The 24,614-nt window shown below is 50.6% G+C and overlaps 12 protein-coding genes across 12 annotated transcripts; 5 read left to right on the top strand and 7 right to left on the bottom strand.

The window, feature by feature from the left end:
* Positions 1 to 436: 436 nt before the first annotated feature.
* N7481_009592 (uncharacterized protein) lies at positions 437 to 1,927 on the bottom strand (the record flags this gene model as incomplete). Its single annotated transcript, XM_057268811.1, has 4 exons — positions 437 to 1,460; positions 1,577 to 1,649; positions 1,718 to 1,831; positions 1,912 to 1,927. 4 exons carry the CDS (start codon positions 1,925 to 1,927, stop codon positions 437 to 439), a joined length of 1,227 nt encoding a protein of 408 aa, XP_057119488.1.
* A 607-nt stretch (positions 1,928 to 2,534) lies between these two features.
* N7481_009591 (putative GABA permease) lies at positions 2,535 to 4,115 on the bottom strand (the record flags this gene model as incomplete). Its single annotated transcript, XM_057268810.1, has 1 exon — positions 2,535 to 4,115. One exon carries the CDS (start codon positions 4,113 to 4,115, stop codon positions 2,535 to 2,537), a length of 1,581 nt encoding a protein of 526 aa, XP_057119487.1.
* A 1,547-nt stretch (positions 4,116 to 5,662) lies between these two features.
* Positions 5,663 to 10,249, bottom strand: N7481_009590 (putative jumonji family transcription factor; the record flags this gene model as incomplete). Its single annotated transcript, XM_057268809.1, has 4 exons — positions 5,663 to 7,535; positions 7,713 to 9,677; positions 9,733 to 9,830; positions 9,965 to 10,249. 4 exons carry the CDS (start codon positions 10,247 to 10,249, stop codon positions 5,663 to 5,665), a joined length of 4,221 nt encoding a protein of 1,406 aa, XP_057119486.1.
* Positions 10,250 to 10,742: 493 nt separating this feature from the next.
* Positions 10,743 to 11,240, top strand: N7481_009589 (uncharacterized protein; the record flags this gene model as incomplete). Its single annotated transcript, XM_057268808.1, has 1 exon — positions 10,743 to 11,240. One exon carries the CDS (start codon positions 10,743 to 10,745, stop codon positions 11,238 to 11,240), a length of 498 nt encoding a protein of 165 aa, XP_057119485.1.
* Positions 11,241 to 11,941: 701 nt separating this feature from the next.
* Positions 11,942 to 13,096, bottom strand: N7481_009588 (acyl-CoA thioesterase; the record flags this gene model as incomplete). The annotated part of the gene is made up of 2 exons (XM_057268807.1): positions 11,942 to 12,846; positions 13,063 to 13,096. 2 exons carry the CDS (start codon positions 13,094 to 13,096, stop codon positions 11,942 to 11,944), a joined length of 939 nt encoding a protein of 312 aa, XP_057119484.1.
* Positions 13,097 to 14,561: 1,465 nt separating this feature from the next.
* N7481_009587 (alpha/beta fold hydrolase) lies at positions 14,562 to 15,539 on the top strand (the record flags this gene model as incomplete). Its single annotated transcript, XM_057268806.1, has 1 exon — positions 14,562 to 15,539. One exon carries the CDS (start codon positions 14,562 to 14,564, stop codon positions 15,537 to 15,539), a length of 978 nt encoding a protein of 325 aa, XP_057119483.1.
* Positions 15,540 to 16,368: 829 nt separating this feature from the next.
* N7481_009586 (cytochrome P450) lies at positions 16,369 to 17,989 on the top strand (the record flags this gene model as incomplete). The annotated part of the gene is made up of 2 exons (XM_057268805.1): positions 16,369 to 17,595; positions 17,627 to 17,989. 2 exons carry the CDS (start codon positions 16,369 to 16,371, stop codon positions 17,987 to 17,989), a joined length of 1,590 nt encoding a protein of 529 aa, XP_057119482.1.
* Positions 17,990 to 18,139: 150 nt separating this feature from the next.
* On the bottom strand, positions 18,140 to 19,010 carry N7481_009585 (uncharacterized protein; the record flags this gene model as incomplete). The annotated part of the gene is made up of 2 exons (XM_057268804.1): positions 18,140 to 18,484; positions 18,597 to 19,010. The coding sequence occupies 2 exons, from the start codon at positions 19,008 to 19,010 to the stop codon at positions 18,140 to 18,142; spliced, it is 759 nt and encodes a 252-aa protein (XP_057119481.1).
* A 157-nt stretch (positions 19,011 to 19,167) lies between these two features.
* Positions 19,168 to 20,899, top strand: N7481_009584 (kinesin; the record flags this gene model as incomplete). Its single annotated transcript, XM_057268803.1, has 2 exons — positions 19,168 to 19,499; positions 19,552 to 20,899. The coding sequence occupies 2 exons, from the start codon at positions 19,168 to 19,170 to the stop codon at positions 20,897 to 20,899; spliced, it is 1,680 nt and encodes a 559-aa protein (XP_057119480.1).
* Positions 20,900 to 21,029: 130 nt separating this feature from the next.
* N7481_009583 (tetratricopeptide repeat protein) lies at positions 21,030 to 21,350 on the top strand (the record flags this gene model as incomplete). The annotated part of the gene is made up of 1 exon (XM_057268802.1): positions 21,030 to 21,350. One exon carries the CDS (start codon positions 21,030 to 21,032, stop codon positions 21,348 to 21,350), a length of 321 nt encoding a protein of 106 aa, XP_057119479.1.
* A 615-nt stretch (positions 21,351 to 21,965) lies between these two features.
* Positions 21,966 to 22,444, bottom strand: N7481_009582 (uncharacterized protein; the record flags this gene model as incomplete). The annotated part of the gene is made up of 3 exons (XM_057268801.1): positions 21,966 to 22,118; positions 22,178 to 22,266; positions 22,327 to 22,444. The coding sequence occupies 3 exons, from the start codon at positions 22,442 to 22,444 to the stop codon at positions 21,966 to 21,968; spliced, it is 360 nt and encodes a 119-aa protein (XP_057119478.1).
* A 543-nt stretch (positions 22,445 to 22,987) lies between these two features.
* N7481_009581 (CAZyme family GT90) lies at positions 22,988 to 24,222 on the bottom strand (the record flags this gene model as incomplete). Its single annotated transcript, XM_057268800.1, has 2 exons — positions 22,988 to 23,890; positions 23,956 to 24,222. Coding segments are annotated over 2 exons (1,170 nt in total), but the record flags the coding sequence as incomplete, so codon positions are not given.
* Positions 24,223 to 24,614: the final 392 nt, after the last annotated feature.

Genomic DNA, 24,614 nt, shown 5'->3' with positions numbered 1-24,614 from the left:
TTAAACACATCTTCAACATCGGAACATAGATGATGTAGATATCATCAATAACTCTAGAAAACAACATCTACTGCACTCATCTCCGTCACGATACAATCATGCCTATTATAGCCACCAAGTCGCCTGAGCCCAACGTCTAATGATATAGCCCGAGTCGTATCATACATCCCAATTGAGAAAGAAGAGAACCAAAGAAAAAGATTCAAGGAAAGAACTCCCGTAACCTCAATTGTGAAACCCATATGTACTTGACAAAAGAAAATATGTAAAAAAGACCCCAATATAGACATGAAGAGTAGAGTCAATCAGAAAAGATAGAGATGCAGCCGGCCAAAACAAAGGGGAAAGTATCAAAATGCAATATCAAACGATGGCTGAGGTATACATCTAAAAGACAAGTCAAAAGTCAAAACGTCAATCCAAGGCAAAAGGGCCTCTACGGAAGAAGAGGAGCCTTGTTAAACCGGCTAAGAAGCTTAAATCGGCCCAGCCGCGTCTTAAGCTCCGACCAGCCAGTCCGTAATCGATCCTCGACACGACGATCACCACGCATACGCATCCAGATCAGAAGCGCAGCTAGTAAAGCGAGGTCCCAGATAATCTGGCGCGTGACGGTCCACAGGATCCATTTCAGCCAGGCCCAAAGACCCGAGCGTCGACGATTCGATAGCGTCCGCGTCTCCATCTGTTCGCGGACGGCGGCGATCTCAGCGGTCATTTTGGTCAAGGCTTGTTCGACGCGGCGGCGCCAGCGGCTATTTCTTGGATTTGAGGGGTCGTGCGAGTCTCTGCGGTGGTGGGAGTTACTTTCGAGGTCCCCGGTACCACTGGCTGCCATGGAGTCTCGGTGGCGGTGATGTCGATGCTGGGACCGGTCGTCGCCGTGGGAAGCGGTGGGCTCCGTTCCGGTATTTGTGTCTGCGGTTGTGTCTGCGGTTGTGTCTGCGGTTGTGCTGGCATTATCTTGGTGTTCGTACAGACTGTCGCGAGCCTCTTCGTATTCTTCATCTTCATCATCCTCGTCCTCGTCGTCATCGTCTATTGCTTGCTCGTCCATGTCGTCTGTTAAGCGCCGCCTTCGGCGACGATAGTACTCTTCTTCTTCGGGCTGGCTGACGGGACTGAGTACGCGAAGTCGCGAATCATGGCCGTCATCGGCTCTTATATTTGGTCGATCGTATTGCTCTGGTGATCGTGATAGTAGTCGGCCATTGATGCTGCCGTAGGAGCTGCCCTGGTGTCGTGATAAGGGCGGGACACCGACGGCATTTAACGGACCTGACCCGGAGGATGAAGAGGCATTGTATTTAATTTGGTCCCAAACGAACTCTAGTTCAGAGACTAGTTCGCGTGCTTCAGGTGTTTGTGAGGCGTAAGTGTGCATTGTATCAATTAGAGTGCCGATGTAGTGGCGTTTGGCTTCGGTGCGCGAAATGCCGCGCTGCTCGTACCAGGCATCCCTGTATCATTCGCAAGAAGTATGTCATTAGCCCTTGTTGATATGTCTCGGATTGGGGGGCTTCAAAGGCATGTATGCCTGGCGATTGGGATTGGGATTGGGATTGGGGGTATTTACCCCTTCTCGCACTCTGCGTGCACCTCCGGGGTATTCCCAATCGGACGATCCATGACACCTTCAACATCTCCCTCTAACAATGCCGTATAAGCCAACTAATCTCTCCGGATATATCTTATACGATTGATGGGATCCACTCACCCATGCTCTGTTTATACAAGCCATATAGCTTCAACCGCTCGGCTGCCGGAGGGCGCGCGGTCCCCGTCCGGGGAATCCTCTTGACGGTATTCAGGGCATGGACGAAGACGCGATCTGCGCGAGATAAGAATCAATATTTGAGACAGGGGTTTTAGATTGGTATAATGAGGGCGAGACCCGTCGAGTACACGTACCTATAGAGTCCGCCATGTTGAGGTGAGAGGAAGCAGTGCGATAGTCTGCCCTGTCTTCATGGAAGCGGGGTTGGGCATCGGCTGCGGTGGATGAACCGCATGGAGAGCGAAAGGAGACCGGTCTGGAGGATCGAATCGAAAGGGGGCGATCACGATGAAAGGGGGGAAAGTCGGAAGGAGGGAGGTCGTTTGGCGTTGAAGTCCGAGATTAGTCTCTCTTTCTCCCTTTTGGTCTCTTCGGGAAAGGAATGGTTTCCGATCTCGCACGCGACAACTCTCCCCAGCTTCAGAGGGGGTAAATAAGGGACGGAAGAGGGCAGAGGGCAAGATGGAATCAATTCAAACAATGCGGAGAAAGAAGGAACACCTTGAAACTCTGGGGGAGAAGTGGCGCTGAGTGATTGAATGCTAAGGTTGTCCGAGTCCGATAGCCGCGGTCCAACGAGCACAGGAGATCGTCAGGGCACTTGTGATTCCGCCCGTTGGTGTGCCCTCGTGCTTTTACTTAACTTTTACTTTTATTTTGTCTAGCCCAAGTTTACTGGATATTGTTATAATCAGAAATTGTACATTAGATGGTTATTTACAGCACAGGCCCAAATCATTTGGATCATATGCGACATTTAGAGAGGGGCCTTCTTCACCTCTGTCTCCGACAGCTTGCGCTCCGGATCCACCTCAGCGCCCGTCATAATTCCGGTAGCTGCAGCTGCTTCCTCCTTGCTGACGGGGGGTCCCGTGAAGTGCTTCCGAGCATAGGCAAAGTACCAGATGATACTAATCAAGGCAAACCCGGCGAACACCACACTGGCGTAGTTCATAGACGTAGGGGTCACCGGCAGAGTGTAAGGCATACAGAACAACACAACCGCCAATACAATCCAGCAAATGGTAATCGCGTTGATGACCCAACCAAAAGGTCCCAGCGAGAAACCAGAGCGCTTGACATCCTGACGACCCCGAAGAAGGGAGATAAAAATGGGCAGGCCGTACGATGTGGACAGGCAGATGGTAGCCACACCAGTGAAGGAGTTGAAGGCCGCCGTAGAACCAAAGTAAATCAATCCCAGCAGCGCATCAACACCAGCGGACAGAATGATGGCCCACACGGGGACATCCAGCTTCTTGTTGACCTTGCGCCACAGCTTGAACCCGGGGATGGCGCCATCACGCGCAAAGGCATAAGTGCAGCGACTAGCCGCAGTCAACGACCCGATACCTGCGAACATCATAATACCCAGGATCAAAAAGAGCAGAGCAAAGCCACCGCCCGCGGAGCCTGTCGCCATCTTGAACACTGTTCCAATGGGCTGTCCGTTCGCAACATTGCGCAGGATGTCGATCTTGTCTGGCATCACGAACAGAACGGGGATCAGGTAGAGCAGACCTGTGATACCAGCCGCAACGACGGACAGCACAATAGCCTTGGGAACCTCGCGATGCGGGTTCTGAACTTCCTCACACATGGCAGCCACCATGCCGTATCCGGTGAGCGTGTATGCTGCCTGCAGCAAGCCCACGAAGAACGCCCAACCATCGGGCCATCCGCTTTGCGAGGCATCGTATTCGGCGAAGACAAATTCGCCGCTCTGGAGGTTATCAGACATGGTTAACAGGGTGACGAGAATGATGATGACGCTCGCGGCGGTCCAGAAAATGCAGACTTTGTTGATCAGGTCGAGGTAGCGCGAGCCGAAGACATTAACCAAGACGCAGACCAAAAGGACAGCCCAGAACGTGAGGACAGTCTGCCATGCATTCGCGACGAAGTCCTCGTTCCAGAGACTGATTGCGCTGAGGATCAACTGTCCGCCACCGAAGATAATGCTAAGGGTGACGGTCCAATTACCAACGAGGGTCAACCACCCATCAATAAAAGACATCAACGGCGCCCAGCGACGTGTCGATAGCATGGCGCTCCAGTAGTAGACACCGCCGGCGGTGGGATAGACAGCGCAGATCTCGGCCAATGAGGCAGCAATGGCGATGGAGATAAGGGTGACGAAGACCCAGCCCCAGATGATGGTAACGGAGAGGCCGTCATTGAGAGTGATGTAGAGGGTGGTACTGAGACCATACGGCGCAGCCATAATAGCAAATGACAGACCAAGGATACTGAGCATGCTGAGGTTTCGAGGCAGCTCGCTCTTGTAGCCCATGGCCGCCAGCGCCTCGTCGGCATTGGCGTCGACGGAGTTGCGCATGATGGAGAGTGGGTTGTTGGAGACGAGGAGTAGAAGGAGGAGGAGGAGGAGGAGGGCGAGAGATCAAGTTGATCTGGGGTCGAAATTCAACATGGAAGCTCTCCGAGGTTATTTAAGATAAGAAGAACAAGGGGAGAAGGAGAGGAAGAGTTAAACCCCGCATGATAAACGTGGACGCATCGCGGTCCGAGACCGCGGAAACTTTCACGTTCCAATCGGGGGCAAAGACGGCCGAGTTGAGACATAGGCTTATCAGCTGCTCGCAGGTTGGGTCTTACCCCTAGGGTAGGGTCCTATTCCAGGGTTCCATCGGTTCCATTATCCAGTAGTTAGTGGCCAGTGGCCCCTCTGGCTTAACCGGGCCTTTGGCTGGGTGCCTGGGGCTTGTGGGCGAGTGGTAGTTCCATGTTGGCTCCATGTTGGCTCCATCTTGGATCCATCTTGGATCCATTTTGGGGTTGTGACTAACACCCATGGGTGATAAGCTATGAGCCAGGGTCTGATAGTCGATGGGACCTAAAGGCTTGCCTGTTGGATTGATGGATGAAACAGGAAAAGGCTCGTGTGGTGGTGGACCCCTTCCGCGCCGGGTTTCCATTGGTTCCATTTATTCCAGAGACACTAGAAAAATTCGTACAAGGCTTACCACGATACTGTTACTAATTTAAAATAAATAGAGGGTCATTTCATGTTGTTTGTTTTTGTTGTTTGTTTTTTGTTTTCAATTGCTCCATAATGGTAAATGTATTTCACATCGAGTCACTCGGTGGTGACGGCTGCCACGCCGTTTCTATCATAAGGACAGATCGGTGAGCGCCAGGGAGAGCAGTCAGAAAGAAAAGAGAAGTCACGAAAAAAGGGGGCGCAGGGCGACGAGCTCGGACCAAAATGGAAATCAAGCGACACTCGCGCCCGTGCGGGTGATGAGGGGGTATCAAAAATTTGAGGGAAGGGGGAAGGAAGGGGCAAACATCCAGTCTTTGAAAAGAATTTTTTTCTTGTTTGGAGTATCTAGTCGGACATGGGAGCGGGGGAGAAAGGGCGAAAGTAGGCCCTGATGGAAGGGAGGGGGAGAAAGATGGGGATAGATGAAACAGGGAAAAGGGTGAATAAGGTCAAGGTCGGACTTTTGGAGGGAGATGCACAAAAATCAGTCGAACGCCTGTCTATACGGCCAGTCCGGTAGGGAAAGCGTTCTGATCGAGATTCGCAAAGAGGAGGACCAGGGGGGGAAGGGAGTTTTGGTGAGAGGTCAAGGGTAGTAAGGGGGGAAACACAAAGAAAAATAATAAAAGAAACGCTGAGTCGTAACCAGCCAGCTAGCGTGAACTCCAAAAATCATAACACAATGAGAAACATGACCCGTGGTGGAAAAACGATCGTGAATCGAGGTCGGAAAAAGGGGAACAGGAAAAACGCCCATTCATGCAGTCGTCAGGCCGGTGAAGTCGTTACATGAGAGAGATGCAGTACAGTCGAAAGCCAAATCGCGGAAGGGATACAGAGAACGGTCGAGAAAAGATGAGACGGAGATCAAGTCAAGACCGTTATGGACTCAGGCCGGCACAAAGGTCCTCGGCGACATCAAAGCCAAAGCCAGCCATGTCGACGGAATGTAAGGACCCAGGTCCTCCTTTACCGAGGGAAATATCGGAGGAGGCATAGTCGTGCTTCAAACGTTCATGCGGCCCAAAGAACGGTCGATTCTCATCGTTGGGTGTATTGCCATCGCCAGCGGTCCACGGCCCATGTTGCCAGAAGCGGGTGTTGGCTTGCTGATCGCCAAACAGATCGTGATGATCTGGGTGGGGGTCGGGGCCGTGGATGGGGAAATCTCCCGGCGATTGCAACCGCAGATGTGATCGGCCAAAGCTGGAACATGGAGAGTCGGCGTGCAAGGGAAGATCGAGTCCTGATATCGGTTGATCCTCAACGGTGGTGATATCAATGGTCGGGTTTTCCGTCTGCTGGGCCAACGCCGAAGAGAGTCGAAGATTAGAAGCCGTAGAGCTGTGCCGGCTATGACTGGCCGACCGTTCAATGGCACGTTGCACGAAGCTACCACACGTCTTCATGATTTTCTCCTTGTCGATCTGGGAGAGACTGGCGAAGAAGTCATTGGCCAAGGACTCCTTGGGCGGCTCGTCTGGGGCTGACACCAATTCATACGTCGTCTTGGCGTACTCGGAGAGACCAGATGGCATATTGTATGGGGACTGATAGACATTGGGCGCCATGGCCCGTTGCTGATCGAGAAAGGCATATTTACCTGGCATCTTTGCCGCGGCAATGCTCCCTCGATCAACAGTCTCCAACTTGATACCCTCCGATTCCTTCTTCTGGATCACATCCAGGCGCTCGCGGTGACTCACCAGTGAGAACCGGAGCATCTGGAGCAAACGAGTCACCTCCTCCGACCTCATGTTGAGGGTCTGGGGTGGTAATAAAGTACCATCGGCAGCCCGGGGCTGCACCCGCTGCTGGGCCATCGCGAGCTCGAGCTTCTCCAGACCATTGGCCGGAGGGATCGAGCCCATGGGGCCCAGCAGGGTCTCTACCACCAATTCCGGACTAACGATCGTGTACCCGGCAAAGACATTGGCATGATCAGTGATCTGAGCCAGGCGACGCCGGGCAATGAGTTCACGGACGTTGGCAAAGGTATTGGTGGAAGGGAGGTGGTGCTGCTGCTGAACATGCGATTTGATGACCGATGGATAGGGGGTATGGCGGGCGGATGTGTTCGGCAGAGTTCGAAAGGCCGACGGCATCGCAGGACCAGCAGCAGCAGCACCGGCAGCAAGGACAGGGGGAGGGGGAGGGGCAAGATGCGTCAGGGAGGCGGAAGAGGAGGGCGGTCGGGATGGCAGGTGAGGGGTGTTGGCGTTCAGAGAGGCGTGTTTATGTTGTAGCAGTGCTGGGTGTTGGGCGTAAAGAATTTGCTGGTAAGGAGGGGCAGGGGCGGTGGGAGCATGTTGGAAGAGATGGTGGGGTGAGATCTTCGATGCACGAGCAGCACCGGCACCGGCACCAGCCACGCCAAGCGACTTGACGCTGTCCAGGAAATTGGCCCGCGGGTTGTGGATAGGCACGGTAGGGTTGTGCGTATATTGTGCCCTACTCTCGGTGGACTGCGCGCCCAAGTAATACCACAGATGCTCCGGTCTGTCAATGGTAACCGTAACCGGTGGGGCAAATTGGTTTCTAGCTGCATCCACCGTCTCAAATTCGGCCCACTGATAGGGAGATCGGCCGTCGCCAAATGCACTGCCTGCAAGTGGTACGGCGGCTTCAAAGTCCTTTCGCTGTTCAGGCTTTCGCACCAAGTGGGCCGGGAGGGGTTGGATTCCCGGCGCAAGGGGCGCGAAATTGCTCTTGCGGACGACCAGCATCCAACGATACGGCATCTCGATCACATCTCTGTTGACATTTATCAGTATTCGGTCATCACGGGAACGGCGTTCCTCTCCATGGCGTTCCAAAGTTGAGGATAATTTGGGTCGGGAGGCTCGGGGAGGAGGGAGATGGGCAAAAAAAAAAACTTAACGGAAACCCCCGCGGCGGGGCGGGGATCACAATTCAGAATGATTCACTTACCCTCGTGGAAGAACCTTCAACAGAAGCGCCCGCTCTTGGGGTCGGTTTTGGAGCACAATGGCGCCATTGATCTCCTTGTCGACTTGGAACTGAATCAGATCGCCCTGCGTCAGGCGGCGAGCGGCCTCAATCACACGACGGTCCAAATCGGACGAGTCGCCTAGCAATCCAGCCGGCCGTTTCTGGCGGTGAAATTTACACTTCAAATCCACGCTCGGTAGTGTATAATGCACACCATCATCGGCGATCACGGCAATGGCACCATGCTCGACCTGAACGCCAGCTAGAAGTGCACAGGTCGCATGGTAGGCCCGAGTGCATTTGCCAAAGTTGCATTGGAAACAGGCACCGCGAACTTCTCGGCAGAACAGACATTTCAGACCCAGGCGTGCTTTAGGGATCAGGTCAATATCACAAACTACCTCATTGCCCGACTCGTCCCGCAAGATGCTGGTTTCCTCGATAAACGAGGCACAGCGGCGATGGACATGACCTTTTCCATTCTCAGTCGGTAGCAGATCCTCATAGTCAAGATTGTTGGGACACAGCAGACACGGCAGCTTACGAGGGCCTTCCATGTGGAGCTTCGATCGTTTGGTGCTCGGGCCGTCGCCCGTGATCTTCCGCTTTCGACCACGGGTGGAGGTCTTTTCAGGTACACTGCGTGGTGGCGTAAGGAGATCTGAAGCACCCTCGAATCCGTCAAACTCGCTTTCGAAATCACCATAGTATTCGGGGGTGGTTTCCCCGCGCATTTTGCGCTCAATCTCGTCGACGTCGATCCAAACACTGTCGTCCTCACAGTGGCACTTCTTGGCGATGCGGCCGTAATCCAACCATCTCTCGGTTGCAAAATTAACTGATTCGGCACAGTTATAACCGATGTTGTACCCAGAGTGGTATCCGTAGGGGAATGTAATCACAAACTCCCCTTCGTAGTGGACCAAGCGATTCACGGTGATTCCATATTGGGATTTCAGCAAGCTGGGAGATACAAGGTATGTCTTGTGGCGGAGGAATTGATCGCAGTTTTTGGCGTCGCTAGACCAAATGCTGCGCATCGCAGCTTCAAACTTGGGCGCGTCCTCTTGCGAGATGCTATACCATTGCTTGGGGGCTCCAAAGTGGATGTAGTTGATGCTATAGAGATCAACATCCTCAAGATGCCAGGCAAAAGTCGCCTTCCACATTCCTAAGTAGAGATATGCCGTGTTGACTCCCGGCACTTTCTGACCAAGAACATCGAGCAAATTGGGCAATTTTGCAACATTCCAGGATTCGACAGAATCGTGAAAGAGCGACCCCGGCATGTCCGCGCCATACAAGGGATTGTTGAACATGAGAGACTTCCAATATGCAGTCTCCAGTTCTTCGCATCTCTCGGCGGTGTAGTCTTCATTGTCGTGGATGCGATAATCGAAGTCTTTGAATGCCTCTTCGTCGACATTGTCCACTGTGTCGCCCCGATTGTTCTTGCGCCGAGACGTAACAGATTTGGGTTGTCTGCCCTTAGGCTTAGCTGCAGGGAGCGATTCGCCCTCGCTCAAGTCCTCGCTCTTCGGCTCAATGGGGTTCGATTCAGGTGACACGGGAGTTGGGGGTCCTTCGGGCTTGGATTTCTCGGCATCGTCCGCAGGTGGCTCTTCCTTTACTTTCACTTGGTTTCCACGCTTAGCAGGTCGTCCAGGGCGGCGCTTCTGACTCTCCGGGCGACTGGACTGGGCCCGTGGAGTAGGAGCAGCACGATTCGCTCGTTCCTGGTTTCGACGTCTCTCGCCACGACGAGCAGGAGGCTGGTGACTGCTTTCGTCGCACAGGCCCTTCCATTGAGGCAGGTTGTAAGATCGTTGACGTTCAATGTTGGCCTGCGTGTAAGTTCCGTGCGACCCGTGGAACTCTTGCATAATGGGATTCTTCACGCGGATAGACTTAATAGGGTCGTCCAGAGGCGAGAGTGATTCAGTCCTTTATGATAATAAGCACGGCTATCCTGATCACCTCGTAATTTTACTGCACTCACCATTCCTTGGGTGGAACCACTTTGACAATACCTGCCTGCATTCCGTACTTATCGATCTTGTTGATGAATTTTTGGAAGTCTCGGAACTGGTCCATTGTCTTTGCTCACAACGTCAGCCTTCTTGTTCATGAAGGGGAGTGACACACATCAGCTTCACCGAATTGATACACTAGCAGTGCATCCTCCGGAGAAGTGACGGCCCTCGCAGTTCTAGCGGCGTATTGTGACATACCGGTTTGAAGACTGGAATTTTTCCACCGCCATAGTAATGGTCAGGTTCAATGTCCTCCTCTTCCACTTCCACTGCCGGATGCTCTTGTTCTTCCTGTTTAATCGCAGGCTCGTCAGGCGCAGCTGCAGATTTGGCGTCCAACTCGAGGTCCGATAGCTCAGAAGGGACTCCTTCGGGTGCATCCTTCTTTCCGTTGGCACTGTGAGGGGGAGTAATCGAAGCCGAGTCGACAACGGGGCCACCCCCGAGCGGATCCAAGTGTGGTTGGTCCAATGTTGCCGCCATCTTGGGTGACAGGGGGAGTAGGCTGTTGCGGAATGCGGCTTGATACTCGGGTGCCGTCGTCGGATGGAGCGACCGCTGATCGACGGCGAAGAGTGATTCCCAGCGGTCGGGGAAAGAAGAAGGGTTTCGGCAGTCGGAGCAAAGGATTCCAATCTAGGTAAGAGGACGAAGGAAGGTGTTGGTCAAGTGTCGGGATGTAGATGTGGTGGTGTGTAGTGTGTAGGTACACCGGCGAGATGTAGAACGAACGATGGCGCGATAAGCTCTTTGATCGGAAACACTTTTTCACCCCTAGAAACGGAGGAACAGGCACGAATTTTAGCAAAAGGACCGATGGAGAGTGACGAGGAAACGTTTTGATAGAAGGTCGTAAGTATCAAGGGGAGAAGGGAGTCGAAGGAAGTTGCAAGGAACGAGTCAAGCAACGCAATCGTACGCTAGACCAAGTTCGCCCCATGGAAAAAGGATGAGGAAGAAGGAGGGTGGGCCAATCATGCAGGTGACGTTCCGGAAAGCTAGTGGAGCGAGCGAGAACGATGGCCTGACTCTGGGACCTCTGGGAGGGCAGGATATGGGCAGGGGTAGGTGGGATCAGGACTCAGGACAATGCCTGGAATGGGTTTCAGCTAATCACAGCGTCTGCCGGGCAAGACTGAGTGGAAATGCGTCCGATCAGAGCGGGAAAAGGTGGACTGGCTGTCGTAGCGCCTTTGGGGGAGGAGCCGCGAAGTGGACTTGGCCGTATGATACTGTAAACTCATCCGGTGTCGGACCAAGAAAATCGGTTTTGCAGTTCACCCAGCAAGTCCAAGAAAGGGCAGCATTGGAGAGAATCAAAGGTATTCAAGGAATGTTCATCAAAACAAAAGTTACTCACCGGTTTCACGAGGTTGCGGCTCGTCACAAAGCTTTGCGACCATTGCAAGGCCCAAAAGTCACGAAGCTCGCCAAGCCCGTCGCTGGCCCAGGCTCAGTCACGTGCAGCACGTGACTGGGCCCTGTGGGAACAGGATAATTACGGTAATATTGGTAAGTTTCTGGTAACTCCTGGTAATCTTGTCAAGAATGGTGCCCTGGCGAAGAGTTTGCATTGGCTGAATGTTCCATTCCGCTGTATGAAATACAAGGGGGGGCTGTGCACGAGCTTTCGGATAGCGCCGGACCCGGGCGTTTCCTGGTACAGTACGGAGTACTCTTCGTCCATATGTACTTAATTACTCGTAGATTGTAGATACCAGGATGATCTCACTCACGCACGGACTCTCTTAATCGTCAAGAGTATCTACTTTTTGTACGGAATACATCCTCCGTACATATTTCGAATCTAGCAGTTGCTAAATTGTAAAAATGCAACCATACCCACCGTAATAATACAATTTACCCGGCTCCGCGGAGGATCTGCTGAAACGGGACCACCGAGATGATTTGCCGGTAAAGTTGAGTGGTTTCAGGGGGGGTCCCGAAGTCGCACGCTGCCTAACTTTCGTCGATCTCGCCCGTCGGTGGGGAGGGTCTCCCGGCGATCTATTAGATCAATCCCATACACGAGGGCCTCAGCGCTAACTACATGTGTACATATAATAATCCACGGCTCTCTGCATATAACTGCTCCATATTGGATGCCTTCTATACGAGCTTCGCGCAATGACGAGCCTCGACTCGATTCTATTATCTATGTGAAATTTTAAATTATTACATCCACTCCTGGTGCAATCGATCATCCAGGTTGATATATCCGTCCACGACACCCAGTCCCCGCAGTCTCTCTTGTTCAATGCGCTCCCAGGGCCATTCTTCGGGGCTCCATGTGTCGGAGTTGGCATTTTTCTGCTCATCAAGATCCTGGCGGTCGGGAATTTGATCATCGTTCATCTTGAGCACCTCGCGCACCAGAGATCCATCCACACCACCGGTAGCTGTAATGCCCTCGCCGCTAGCAGGTGTCCCGATTGCGGAAATATCGGCGGACGAGTCAATCGGAGCATCCTTTGTCTCACTCTCTGTCGGTGGCGTGGGGAGGAATCCTCCGAGGCGGAGAATCCGTTCCGGTGCAATGGTCAGCCGGCCCTTCTTCACGACATACTTGCTCAGGGCAGTTGCCAATAGTGTCTTCTCACCACCAGCACGGCTGGCAGGGCGCATGAAACACGTGAGGATATACATCCACTTCTTATCCCAGGAAATCACCTTGGAGTGCATTTCGTACAGCTCAAAGGGCTTGATTTCGCGCTTGAAGCTGCAGTAGACGGAGCCGAGCACAATAATGATAGGCTTTTTCTTGGGAGCACGCTTCCCTTCTTTCTGCGCCGCAGCGAGAAATTCCTTGTCCAGCTCTTTACTGACAAGGCCAACGCCGGGGCTATATAGGCGGCTCACCAGTGCCGTACGAGACACATCCAGGTCGGTGAAATACGTGCTGTTGGACTTGTGCATATTATAGTCCGTCTCCAGCAAAGGTGTTCGTGAAGTGACCCGAACCGGCACGAAGACCGGATGTGTCGGCTTGCCTTGTGCATCCACGATGGCCTTCCCTTTCGGAAAAAAGGGGCATTTGGCTTCAACCGAAGGTTGGTCGCAAAGTGGTACAGCAGGCGGAACTAAAACACCGGTCAGCAAGGTCACACGACGTCAAATGGCTAATAGACCCTACATGCTCGCCAAAGTCAAATTTGACGAGCAGCTTGGGGGTGAGATGCGAACGATACATACGTGCCAGACGAATGGGAGATTTTTCAAGTTAATGAATGCGAGAATTAAGGCCAGCGTTCTCCACGATGCAAGCGACCCCATCGCTAATAGTAAGTCGCGCATACTTTCAACGCGAAGCGCTGCCGGGATCACGGACATGGTGCTGTCGAGGCGAATATATGAGATGAACAGTGGGGTTGGCGGTCAGGGTTAATGGTTGACAGTGACAGGGAAGCTGGATTCTATGTGATTCACAGTGTCTTGCAGGGGTGAAACAGATAGTAAGAAGGATATAGTTCCGTTCAGTGATGGGTAACGGGTCTTCCCAGGGGAATTGACAAAAGTGCCGTGCTTGGTATGTACTGCCTAGTAAGGAATGGCTGATATTTTGTGAGATAAAGATTGAGCTGGCAGGCGATGAGATCAGGATAGATCTCAACGGAACCTCTTCAGCCGTGCCGATCACAAACTTGAATAGTAATATCAGCGTCACGATCGATTTCTGTTGGGAAGCGGACCGAGGTTGCCCAATACCTTGCATATGATGCTGAGTCATGTGACACCTATTCAAAACTCCACTAATAGTTGATCCGGGTCCATGCATGACGCATGCTTATATACTTACTGATTATTATATTCTAGTCGAGAGGTGTTCATCACGAGAAGCTCATAAAACACACCAAGATTCCAAGGCTTATAAAGAGTTGGTTTTTTTGCTGATGCTAGAACAAAACTTAGAAGTGTCGTCTCACGTGATCCGTTCCGAGATAACCTTGGAAAATAAGCATTATCAATTAATTGTGATGAGTGCTGGTGCTTACCTACTAAGTAATTTTGGTAATAACATGATTGAATTGCTACATTTCTAGTGGGTAGGCGATTTCCAGTGTGACCTGGTACTAGTACGAGCACGATACCTGGGACTCGGCTGAACATATACTTGCACCTGGGCAGTTGGACTCGGAAGTATCTAGTGGTACTGTTCTAGTACTCCAGGGCTACTAGTTGACTAATACTACTAGTAGTACATAGTAGTAGGTATTCTGTCTCGGCAATCATCAGCATGGGAAATCACTATTAGTATTTACCATACTACTAACTAGCGCATCTTGGGGAAAGAATGCTAGTGGGCTAGATCTGAATTTCTAGAATGTTGCCAATTTTCCCAATCAAGTTAGCCTCATTCAAATGCTCCATCGATTTATTTATACACTCCCACGGACCATTTTTTGCACATTGCCAGTGATCAATTGCCTTGAAATAACCTCTTAAATGTCAATTAAAGGAATAATGAAGCGACTGGGTCATTTCTCACCAGATCACCTGACTGCATTTTGGCCCCATTTTGGGGGCCTGGAGACGCGGCTTCGCTCCGCCTCGCCTCGCCGGAGCAATCTGTCTTTTTACATATACTGCATACGAATCTTAAATTGAAAGGGATTATTACGGTATACGGCATTCAGTTTCGAAACAACAGACTGAATCCTTCTCGCCGAACGAGCGACTCTGCATCTTGGTCTTAATTCTCCGAAACCACTCAGCCGCAAAGCGGGGGGGCTGAAATCAATCGAGAAGATTGCGCCCATTTCCCGTCCCATTTTTATTTCCCCTGTTTGAAGTCATTATGGCTGTTCAACCCGGCGGCAAAGATACGCTTATTTTGCCTTCAGGGCGCACACTTGCATGGACTGTATATGGCGGTGATCTTCAAGGAAATGAAGATCAAGAGTCACCAGCTGTTGTCTTCTACTTCCACGGATTTCCTGGCTGCTCCAGTGAAGCGAGCCAAATCGGGCATGAAGTTCTTCAGCAGCGCAATGCTCGTATCATTAGTGTTGACCGACCTGGTTTTGGCAACTCGACACACTATGCCGAGCGTCGCATACTAGATTGGCCAAATGACGTCCTAGCCATCGCCGATCATCTGCATGTTCCCCATTTCTACATTTTGGGATTATCGGGCGGAGGTCCCTACGCTCTTGCATGCGCGCACTCTATCCCACGTATCACCGGTGATGATTTCGATGAAACGTCAAATGGACGTCTCCTTGGTGTTTCGATCGTGTGCGGCGCCTATCCTTCCACACTTAATGCAAATGGGATGATGACTGAATTGAGGGTGCTGCTTGCTGCCGGCGCATGGCTGCCAAGATTCGCGACAGGCACTCTATTCGACTGGGTTATTGGTCGTGCTGCGAGAGATCCAGACCCGAAAGTTCTTGAGAAGGCAATGGATGCCGCAATTATGAAGAGGCCCGGGACAGAAAAAACCGCTTGGACGAAACCAAGAATCAAGGCCGCGGGGTTAGATTCCGCACGTGGCGCCTTTCGGAATGGAGGAGCTGGATCGGCGACGGAGCTCATGCTTCTGAATGATTGGGGGTTTGAGCTTGAGGATATCGATGGAAGAGGTATTCGCTTATGGCATGGCAAGCTTGACCGGAATGTCCCATTGGGGATGGCGGAGCAGGCTGCAGAGTTATTGCCCGGTGCCGAGACGCACTTCTGTGACGAAACTGGTCATCTGGATATGGTTTTCCATATTGAAGAAATTTTGGACAATCTCTTAGGCAGGGCAAGCCATGACGATAGCGATGAGTGAGTAGCAGCAAATGCTTGCTACCGTGACGTTTTAATGAAAATATTCCCATGAAATAAAACATCTGAAACATTTCATTCATATGATATCACTTTAGTCTCAATCACAACTTGCTGGTCTGGCATTATGTACTGATATTGAAGCACTCATTTTGTGTATGAACCTGAGGCTTTAATAGCCGCAAGCTCAAGCTTTCTTATTTGTTTCATAAAAAGAAGACACACCTTTGTGCTGGTCGAGCCCTCATGATGCGGCCAACTTTCAAGGATCTCCAACGCCTGTTCGTGGAAATCATCACTTTGGCATTTTCAACAGACGAAAGATAGGAGGATATTGATATCCATGTCTAGGATGTGAATGTAGGTCGACTAGTATCTACTAGTAGGGAGCCATTTCCATTGAGCCGCTGAGGGCAGGTCCCCTTCTTGACTCTTGAGCATGCTGAGTAAATCAGTATAAATCATCATCCTACCCCATATATTCTCTAATTGATGCTTGGATTCGGCTCTGGGAATATTTCTAGCCCCCGTGGACCTCGGGACTCGCTTAGTGAATTGAATCTCCCTCGGACTGACAACTCATCGACTCATCTAGCGTGCTTTAGCTCGGCAACGGTTTGAGTGTCGCGTCGAAGTTGGTCCACACAATTGGAATTCGTCCACATTGGATTGGTTACTTACATTCGCATGATTCAAGTGGTTAAACTACTTTCATGGGCTTATGAGCCTCACTGACTAACTGATCGACCCCTTTCTTTAGAAATGTGATCCAAAATTGACTTGCTTCTGGGACTGACCATCCTCGAACATTCTCCTCCGTGACATTTCCTATTATGGCTGTTACTTTTCCGACCGCAGTAGTTGTTGCTATAGGCATTTTGACACTGCTATACATCAGCACGAGGCGTGGAAGAAAAGTTGGCGAGGACAAATATCGACCCCTCCTCAAACTTCCCCTCATCGGAGACTTGCACAGCTCTCCCATAGAAAAGCCACTGCTTAACTGGGACTCATGGGCAAAGAAAAATGGCCCAATTGCGGTTCCAAAGCTTTTTGGTATCATTCCAATTGTTGTCCTCAGCTCGTTCGAGGCCGTGACGGAATTGTTCAGTCGTCGCAGCCAGTGGTATAGTAACCGCCCGGCCTCGGTTAGCATGGAAATGATTACAGGTGCATCACCAGGGCAGTCAAAATTCACTTTGATGCATGACTATGATGATCACCTAAAATTGCACCACCGCGTTCTCGCGCCTAGTCTTGGTGCCCCTGCTGCCCCTAATTACCAGCCATTGATTGAACTGGAATCAAAGCAGCTGCTCTTTGACATTTGCAATCGTCTATCAGATGGCACTGGTTTGGTCAGTACAGACAAGATATACCCGATGTTAGAGCGAGCCCAGTCAAGCGTTATTCTAGCGCTTCACTATGGTCTTCGTATCCCACACTTCGAGGATGACATTCTTCATGAAGTGATCGACATCCAGTCCAAGGTGACCCATCTAGCTGCCAATCCTGGCTTGCCGGATATTATCCCACCTCTACGACACCTGCCGGCTTCCTTGTCCCCCTGGAAAAGTGCCGCAGACGAGCTGTATTCCACCCAAGTGGATTTATACATGCGCTTGTTTCGCCATGGCAGAGATTCCGAGGGCTGGAATGCCACTAAACAGGCTATCTTGACGGCAAAGAAGCACGCTCCTAGTGGCATCCCGGACCTTGATCTTGCTTTCACTCTCGCAACGTCAATTCAAGGCGGGATGGAGACATCACCACGTCAAATATTATGGCTGTTCGTCGCAGCACTGCACCAGCCGTCGTTCGTGGCCAAGGCTCATCATATCCTCGACAAAGTTGTCGGCCGCAACCGTTTGCCCGGATTTTCTGACCGCTCAAATCTCAGTTTCATCGATGCTATTGCTCACGAGCTGTTCCGCTGGCGTCCCATATCACCGGGCTCCATTCCTCGCAGGGCAGATCGTGATGACGAATTCCAAGGCGTGAAGATAAAAAAAGGCGTCACGATCATGGCCAACGCATGGGCTATCGGTCGCGATGAGCAAGTATTTGATCCTGAGCTTGGAGACCCCCCAGGAATTTGTACCGGAACGATGGATTCTAGAAGATGGCAATGGGGCAGTAAGACTGCGAGCGGATCTCCCACTGCCTGTATTTGGTCAGGGCAGACGTATATGCCAAGGGAAAAGGGTTGCGACAGATGGGACCTTCCTGCAGATTGCTTGTCTTCTTTGGGCATTTGATATCGAGCCCATCGAAGGACAAGAGATTGATCCGTGGGCAATGGTCGTGGCGGGGTTTATGACAATGCCGAGAGAACTGAAATTCAAACTCAAGCCGAGGGGTGACTGGGTGGTGGACACCATCAAAAAGGAATGGGATACAGTGGAAAAAAGTATTGGGAAGGTCATGGGTATCAAGAGAGATGTTGAAAATTAAACATCTGTTTAGCAAAGATCAAAATTTACTTGGGGTTTTACATAGTTCTTTTGCGGACCAAGGATAGGTTGTTTCTAATCAAAGTTCCTGGGCTAAATTGCGCTGAATGATAGATGCTATAATGATATGATGGGAATTCCAAAGTCAAACTTAATCACCTCTTCCCCCAAAGATGAACCCACTCATGGGAGCATTGTTTGTGGCAATTTGTAGACCTGAGTTTTGGCCGCCGAAGGTAACATTGACCACAGGAGTGGCTTGCGGTTTTGCAGCTTCTTGGATTTTCGCCAACAGTTCCCCCAGGAGTTTTTGTGATTCTTCTAGGTACCTTTGCTCTTCCTGGAGATTTTTGGCTGTCTCCTCAGGCTCGGCGTCTTGGATACTCAGGCTTTCCAGCCGGAGCTCCACTTGGCCTCGCTGCCGAATCGTATTTTGAGTGGCAGCTTTTAGCTCAGCTTCCTTTAAAGAAAGTGTTTTTCGGATTTCTTGCGTAATCTGAGCATGATGGAATGAGCTGTATCTGTATTTTCATGTCTTGAATTAGTATACCCGCTTGAGAAATGGGAGTACTTTATGAAAGGCTATCTCACAGTGTCGCTGTACTAACAACCGAAGTTATATTGACCTGGCAATTATGGAGCTTGCCATGTATAGATTTGATATCGTCTTGCTTCCAAAATCCAATAGTCGATCTATCTCTCCATGAAAGCTTTTTGTCTTGAGAATGGCGAGTCCATCGCTGGAGGTCTGCTCGAAACTTGTCACAAGCCGTAGAACAGACTTTGACTGTTGATTTAATGTTGTCTTCCACACTTGGACCAAGAGAATCTAGGTCCTCGGGCTTAATATCTTGAAGAGTCGAAAGGGCTCCGTCTACCAAGGAAAGATCATTCTTGAGATTCTGCACGTTCTTCGGGGCGTCCTTTATATCCTGCAAATCCCGGTGAAGTAATCGCATACCATGGAGAGCAGGTATAACAACGCCGGCAATACTAGAGGCCAGACTCAGAGGATCGGCCATGATGGCAAATTGCGATAAATTTCTGGGAGCAGAGAGGTTGAGAAAAGAGACAAGCTGGCTGCACCTCAGCCCATTTAGCGCGGGGCGTAGTCAGCGAGCGCATGGTTGGCCAGCTGCGCAGTCTCAGCTCGTCTTCTGTCGCAGCCCGCGCAACTGAATGAATATCGGAAGAATGGCTTCCACGATATGTTTTGGTGAACTGAATGCTGGATTCAAGATTGGGGTCAATAATGCTCCCATCAATCAGATCCAGTTGCCACCCGGTAAGTCAACCCCCCAGGTGCCCTGTAGCGCTGATAGTGAGGGGGCGAATCTAATTCCCCACATCGCGGCTCCAGAGCGCCCTGATACACCTTCCGAGCCTCTTTCCACGGTTCCATTCCTCCGTGACGCAGACTTCGTCGACTGTGGAACTCTTCTTGAGCAAGTAGAGGAAAAATGTATTGTGCGACCATCGAGGCTGGCTCTTGTTGGGATAGGCGGTGTTGGGTGAGATAGCCATGAAACTCTATCTAAGTGGATAATGTCGACAGCAAACTAGAAAGTCCCAACTAGCCATCGAATACTCCTATCGCGTCCGTGAGAGGGCACCGAATACCTGGGTATTCTGGGTCCACGCGAGTAATGCAGCCCGGTTCGAACAGAGTTACAGAGTGATCGCCTATCAAGCCAAAATTTCTGGCTATCGGGACCCCAAAGCCTGCGTTGTATCGTTAGTCACAGACTGGCTACAAGTCGAGAAGAGAAAGTGGATTTTGATTCTCGATCATGTTGACGACGATCATTTTTTTCACGAGCTGCAAAAGAACCAGGCTGCGCACCAGCAAAGGCCTCTCGGCTTTCTTCCTTGCAGTTCAAATGGCTCAATAATCATAACAACTCGGAGTAGAGCAGTGGCTCTCAGATTTGTCGACGAACGGAATTTAATCGAGGTTAATCCCATGGATAGTCTCGACGCTTCAGCTTTGATGAATGTCAAACTCGGGTACCAAACAGAGCAGGGGATTGCCACCCAGGACGATATCATGAATCTGACAGAGGCTCTTGAATTTATGCCGCTGGCCATCGTACAAGCAGCGGCCTATATCAGACATCCCGCTTCCCGTTGTTCCGCCGATCAATATCTTGAAGATTTCCACAGCAGTGATTCAGAAAAATTGAAACTTCTTGAATACGAAGTGGGTAATATCCATCGAGATATGGATGCCAAAAACTCGATTTTAGTGACTTGGTCATTATCATTTGAGCATATTCGGCAAATGCGGCTGTCTGCTGCAGACCTGCTTTCTCTGATGAGCTTCTTTGATCGACAGGGAATTCCAGAGGCGGTTCTCCAAAGGCAGATACCCCAGGAACAGATACTAGGAAAAAAGGAAAAGTGGAAAGTCACAGAATGGTTCTATTCAATGTTTTATAGCAGAGGATCATCTTCCACAGTCAACCCCAACTCCCCTGAAGATTCCGAGAAGAGCGGTGCCGCGAACGTTGTGTTTGATATTCAGCGCGACATCATGATGCTGAGAGATTATTGCTTGGTCTCAATAGGCCAAGAATCATCATCGTTTGAGATGCATCGCCTGGTGCAATTATCAATGCAGAAATGGCTCGAAGCTAATGGCGAACTGGAAAAATGGAAAACCGTGTTTGTTGAGACGTTGAACAGCGAGTTTCCTCATTGGGCTAATGTTGGAGATTGGTCCTTTGGTCGATCTTTATTTCCTCATATTCAATCCGCCTTGTCACAAAGACCTCTGTCAAAGCTTGCTCTATGTAGTTGGGCTTCACTTCTTTACAAAGGATATCTTTACGCCGAAGGCACTCATCTAGAAGAGATGGCCATGGAATCCATGAATGCTAAGGAAGAACTGATTGACGAGATATTAACATGATGGCGCAATTCTGTTATCTTGGATTTACAAGAGACACGGACAATGGCAAAGATCCATAGACATACTCGAGAGAGTGCATAGAGACCTGGAGAAGATATATGGGAAGATGCGCAAATTTACGCTTCGCATAATGGGGAATCTGGCAGCAGCATACTGCAGTAAGGGCCGATTCCAGGAAGCTGAAGCGTTGCAACTCAAGGAGCTTCAAATCAGAGAAATTCAATATGGTGGCGATGATCTTTCGGTTGCTGAAAATATGCTGAGTTTAGCGTGGACCTATCGTGAACAACGCCGATTTGAAGAAACCGCTACCCTTGGAATACATATTATCGAGATATTCATGAAAAACCTTGGCCCGGAAAATCCAGATACCCTTGCTACCGCAAGGAGCATGGTACATCTCTACCCTGATTCTCGTCTACTAGAAGTAGCCGAGTCTTCTCGGAGTTGAGGCATTTGAGATTTGCAAAAAGTCTCTAGGACCTCACCATCCTGATACTCTCAATATTTTAGGATATTTGTCCATGGCTTTAAATAAACCGTTGGCTCTCAAAGCCACGATACGCTCCACTCTTGTGAGAACTTGGCACGTTTATATGACAAGATTGAGGAATTTCAAAAAGCCTCATCACTCTGGTATCAAGTATTCGAGGCCAGAAACCTCAGCCTTGGTGTAGAACATCGAACGACACCAGCCTCTTTGTCATTTTTGTCTGTGAGCTTGAAGAGCCAAGGGAAAGATCTAGAAGCCATGGATAGGATGATAGAATGTCGAGATAAACAGGCCAAAGTATTGGGTGTTGATCATCCCGATACCAAGGGATCATCCAGACGAATTCAGTTGTGGCAAACTCCGGGATTGGATATTGGGGTTGCACCAATGGAGAATGATGGTACATAATCAGAGAGATTTATCAGGCAAAGAGGTCACGGTAAGAACAAGCCCCAGTTCAATTTGTCAACATCTAGTATACAAACGCAAGTGAAACGAAATTTTCATTCTCAAGTGAGATAGGACATAATTGTGCTCAATATCTCAGAATTCACCCAAGAGCCACACTCAATATCACATTTCATCAAGCTCAGGTTCATGCTCAGTCTCAAGGGCCTCATCTCGAGCCGTTGTCTGCTTTGTTTGCTTCATCTCCTTCGCCGCGCCACTTCCTTCCTTCCCCCACAGACTATCATAAATATCGGCCCTATGCTCCTCAGTAGTACCCTGAAAACCGAATGTTATCACCTACCGATAAGTATCAATGTGATTGGACGTAGACGAACCTGGTCACTTGTAGCAGCTTGCTTTGTATCGAGGTCTGGCTTCAAAGGAGATCCTTCGTAGTCATCGGGGAATGTAGTGTTAATGAAAACTGAGATCATCAAGTATTAGCTTTATATCTGGCATCTCGAGTGGTATTCTGAGCACATACATTCTTCGTTGCCCTTGGCGTTGGGCTGAGATTTCTCGTGAATAGATGCCTGTGCCAGTCTGCTGACGCGGGCGGCTGATGGCCTAGTGAGTTGATGTTTGATTAGAGCAGAGTACATGATGCAAGTACTAGTAGATCAGTTATTGTGTGCTGCAGGTTGGGATGAGTTAGACGAAGAATTTACTAGTAGCACAGGTAGGGGTTCGTTTTAATAAAGCTTAGTAGCTCGTTTGCTGGAAGATCATGATGATGTCAATCATCTGACAATCTGCAGCGAAATCGAGGTCCTTATGATAATAAGAGCTAGGAGACGAATCACCGCCCGGGTCCTGAATGTCATTTTTTTAGCCACGAGAGAGGGCATTGGTTGGTGATATCAACCTGGAGGTGCGCTGTGGAGGTGGCGACTACCGCGCAGCGATTCCATGGTACCTCCCAGGCAGCTCATAGGTCGTGTGACTTTTCCCGAAATCTAGAACACAAGTTTTGGTAGATAGTTTAGATTATATTTCCATGCATCTCGATTGGAGATCGAAGATGATCTATATATACAAAACTCCGGCATTGCATGGCCCATGAAGCGAGTGTATCGTTAAAACCCCATAATTCCTTGAAATGCGCCGTGTGGGAAAGAGAAATCAAAAAACAGCCCAAGACAATGCTAAGATTCCCAATCCATAGCGCGCATCAGCAAGAAGGTCTCCGCGCTCAATCCCCTTTGGACTTTCTTGCCATTTTCTTCTGTGAAGAACTCCGGTTCGAAGTCGCTCGCCTTGGCCCATTCTTGGATTAAACGGCGCCAGTAGCAGACCTCGGCTGCTTGGGTGAGGTAACGCTCGCGGAATGTCTCCACGCTATTGTCGGCTATGCGCTGGGCATCTTTGTCGTGCTTGCGCAGCCATTTCATCTTCTTCTCAAGGTTGGACCAATCGCGATCGACCTCGACAAAGTTCTGCTGGGAACCCGAGGAGCGCAAAAGGTGGGAGTGATGTTGGATCCAGTCTAGCTTGTGCGAGACGACCACACTACGACACATTTGTAGATATTTAAGATGGCCGGAATTGGTATTGCCTTCGGTTTGAGCGAGGTATTTGTAGTCGCAGAACTCCGGCATCGTTCGGTATTCGTCTTGCATGGTTTGCTGACCGTCCTGGTCGAGAGATTTGACGTCCGCCCAGGGTTTCTTCTGAGTCACGCTGAGGAGCTTGTTTCGGATCTCATAGCCTAGGGTTAATGTGCCCCGCCATAATAGTTTGTCGTTTTTCTTCGACCAGGTCATTCCATCTTTCTCGGCGCCCTCAACGTCCATGAGGATTTCCTTGATCGAACCGGCTTTGATCTCTGGCCAGGACCAGAACCCGAAATCGGGGACCAGCCATACCAGCTCGTCCTCGGGGCGGCGGGTGTAACCCCATTGGGCGGCGTTGTCGATGTGATCGTCGGTATTGAAAGCGAATTCGATGTTGGGGAGAGGCTCGGGCGAGGTGAGAATGGCCCGGTTGATGGCGGAAAGCGTCGCAATCTCACGCGACCAGATAGCGCCTTCTTTAGCAATTACATAGAGCTGTCGGAAGAACCGGTTAGATCCCGGAATGGTTAAATTCGAAGTGTAGCAGACCAACGACTCACCTGTTGGTCATAAATCATGGCACGGATGTATCCATTCCGCGGGGGTACCGAGTCGATTTCTCCGAGGGTGATCGGACGGTCGGCGCGTGCAGCACCGGCACGCTCGAGATCGGCAAAGAGATCGGGGAAGGCTAGATCACACTGACCCTGAGTCAGGAGCAGGTTGTCCCGGTCGCGGTCATATCGCCAGGCACCATCGAAGCTGTGCTGGCTTTGTGGTTGGGTGAGGGGAGTTCTTGTCGGTTGGACGGGGGATCGGGGGTGCGGTCTGATGTAGAGAAAAAAGCCCCAGACCAGCAAGAGACAGGGTATGATTACCAGCAATTGGCGTTTAACAAGCAGCATTCTTCCATCTGGGCCCTAGCGAAGGAGAAATTATGGGGAACAAGGACCGGGACATGGTGGTGAGAGGGAAAGGGAAAGAGAAAAGAGGAAATGGGAAGAAAAAGCCCGGGCGCGGACTGGGGGGGACTCTGGGGGGGGGGCCCTGCTGGAGTGCTTTGTGCCTTGTGTAGTTTAGTGAGGAACTAGCACCCCCTACTAGCTTTGTTACTCCGCACTCTCCGGTAGACCCGATGGGTAATTCAGTAATGGAAGTGGCCGGTGGGGGCTTAAACCCAGTGATGGTCCATTGGGGCGCATTCTGGCGATCGTCTTTG

The sequence above is a fragment of the Penicillium waksmanii genome (genome assembly GCF_028829765.1).
Source record: "Penicillium waksmanii strain IBT 27052 chromosome Unknown utg000008l:1.0-5622682.0:1.0-5626561.0, whole genome shotgun sequence".
NCBI lineage: Eukaryota > Fungi > Ascomycota > Eurotiomycetes > Eurotiales > Aspergillaceae > Penicillium > Penicillium waksmanii.
The sequence above is the reverse complement of the archived record's forward strand: the minus strand, read 5'-3'. Positions and strand labels throughout refer to the sequence as shown.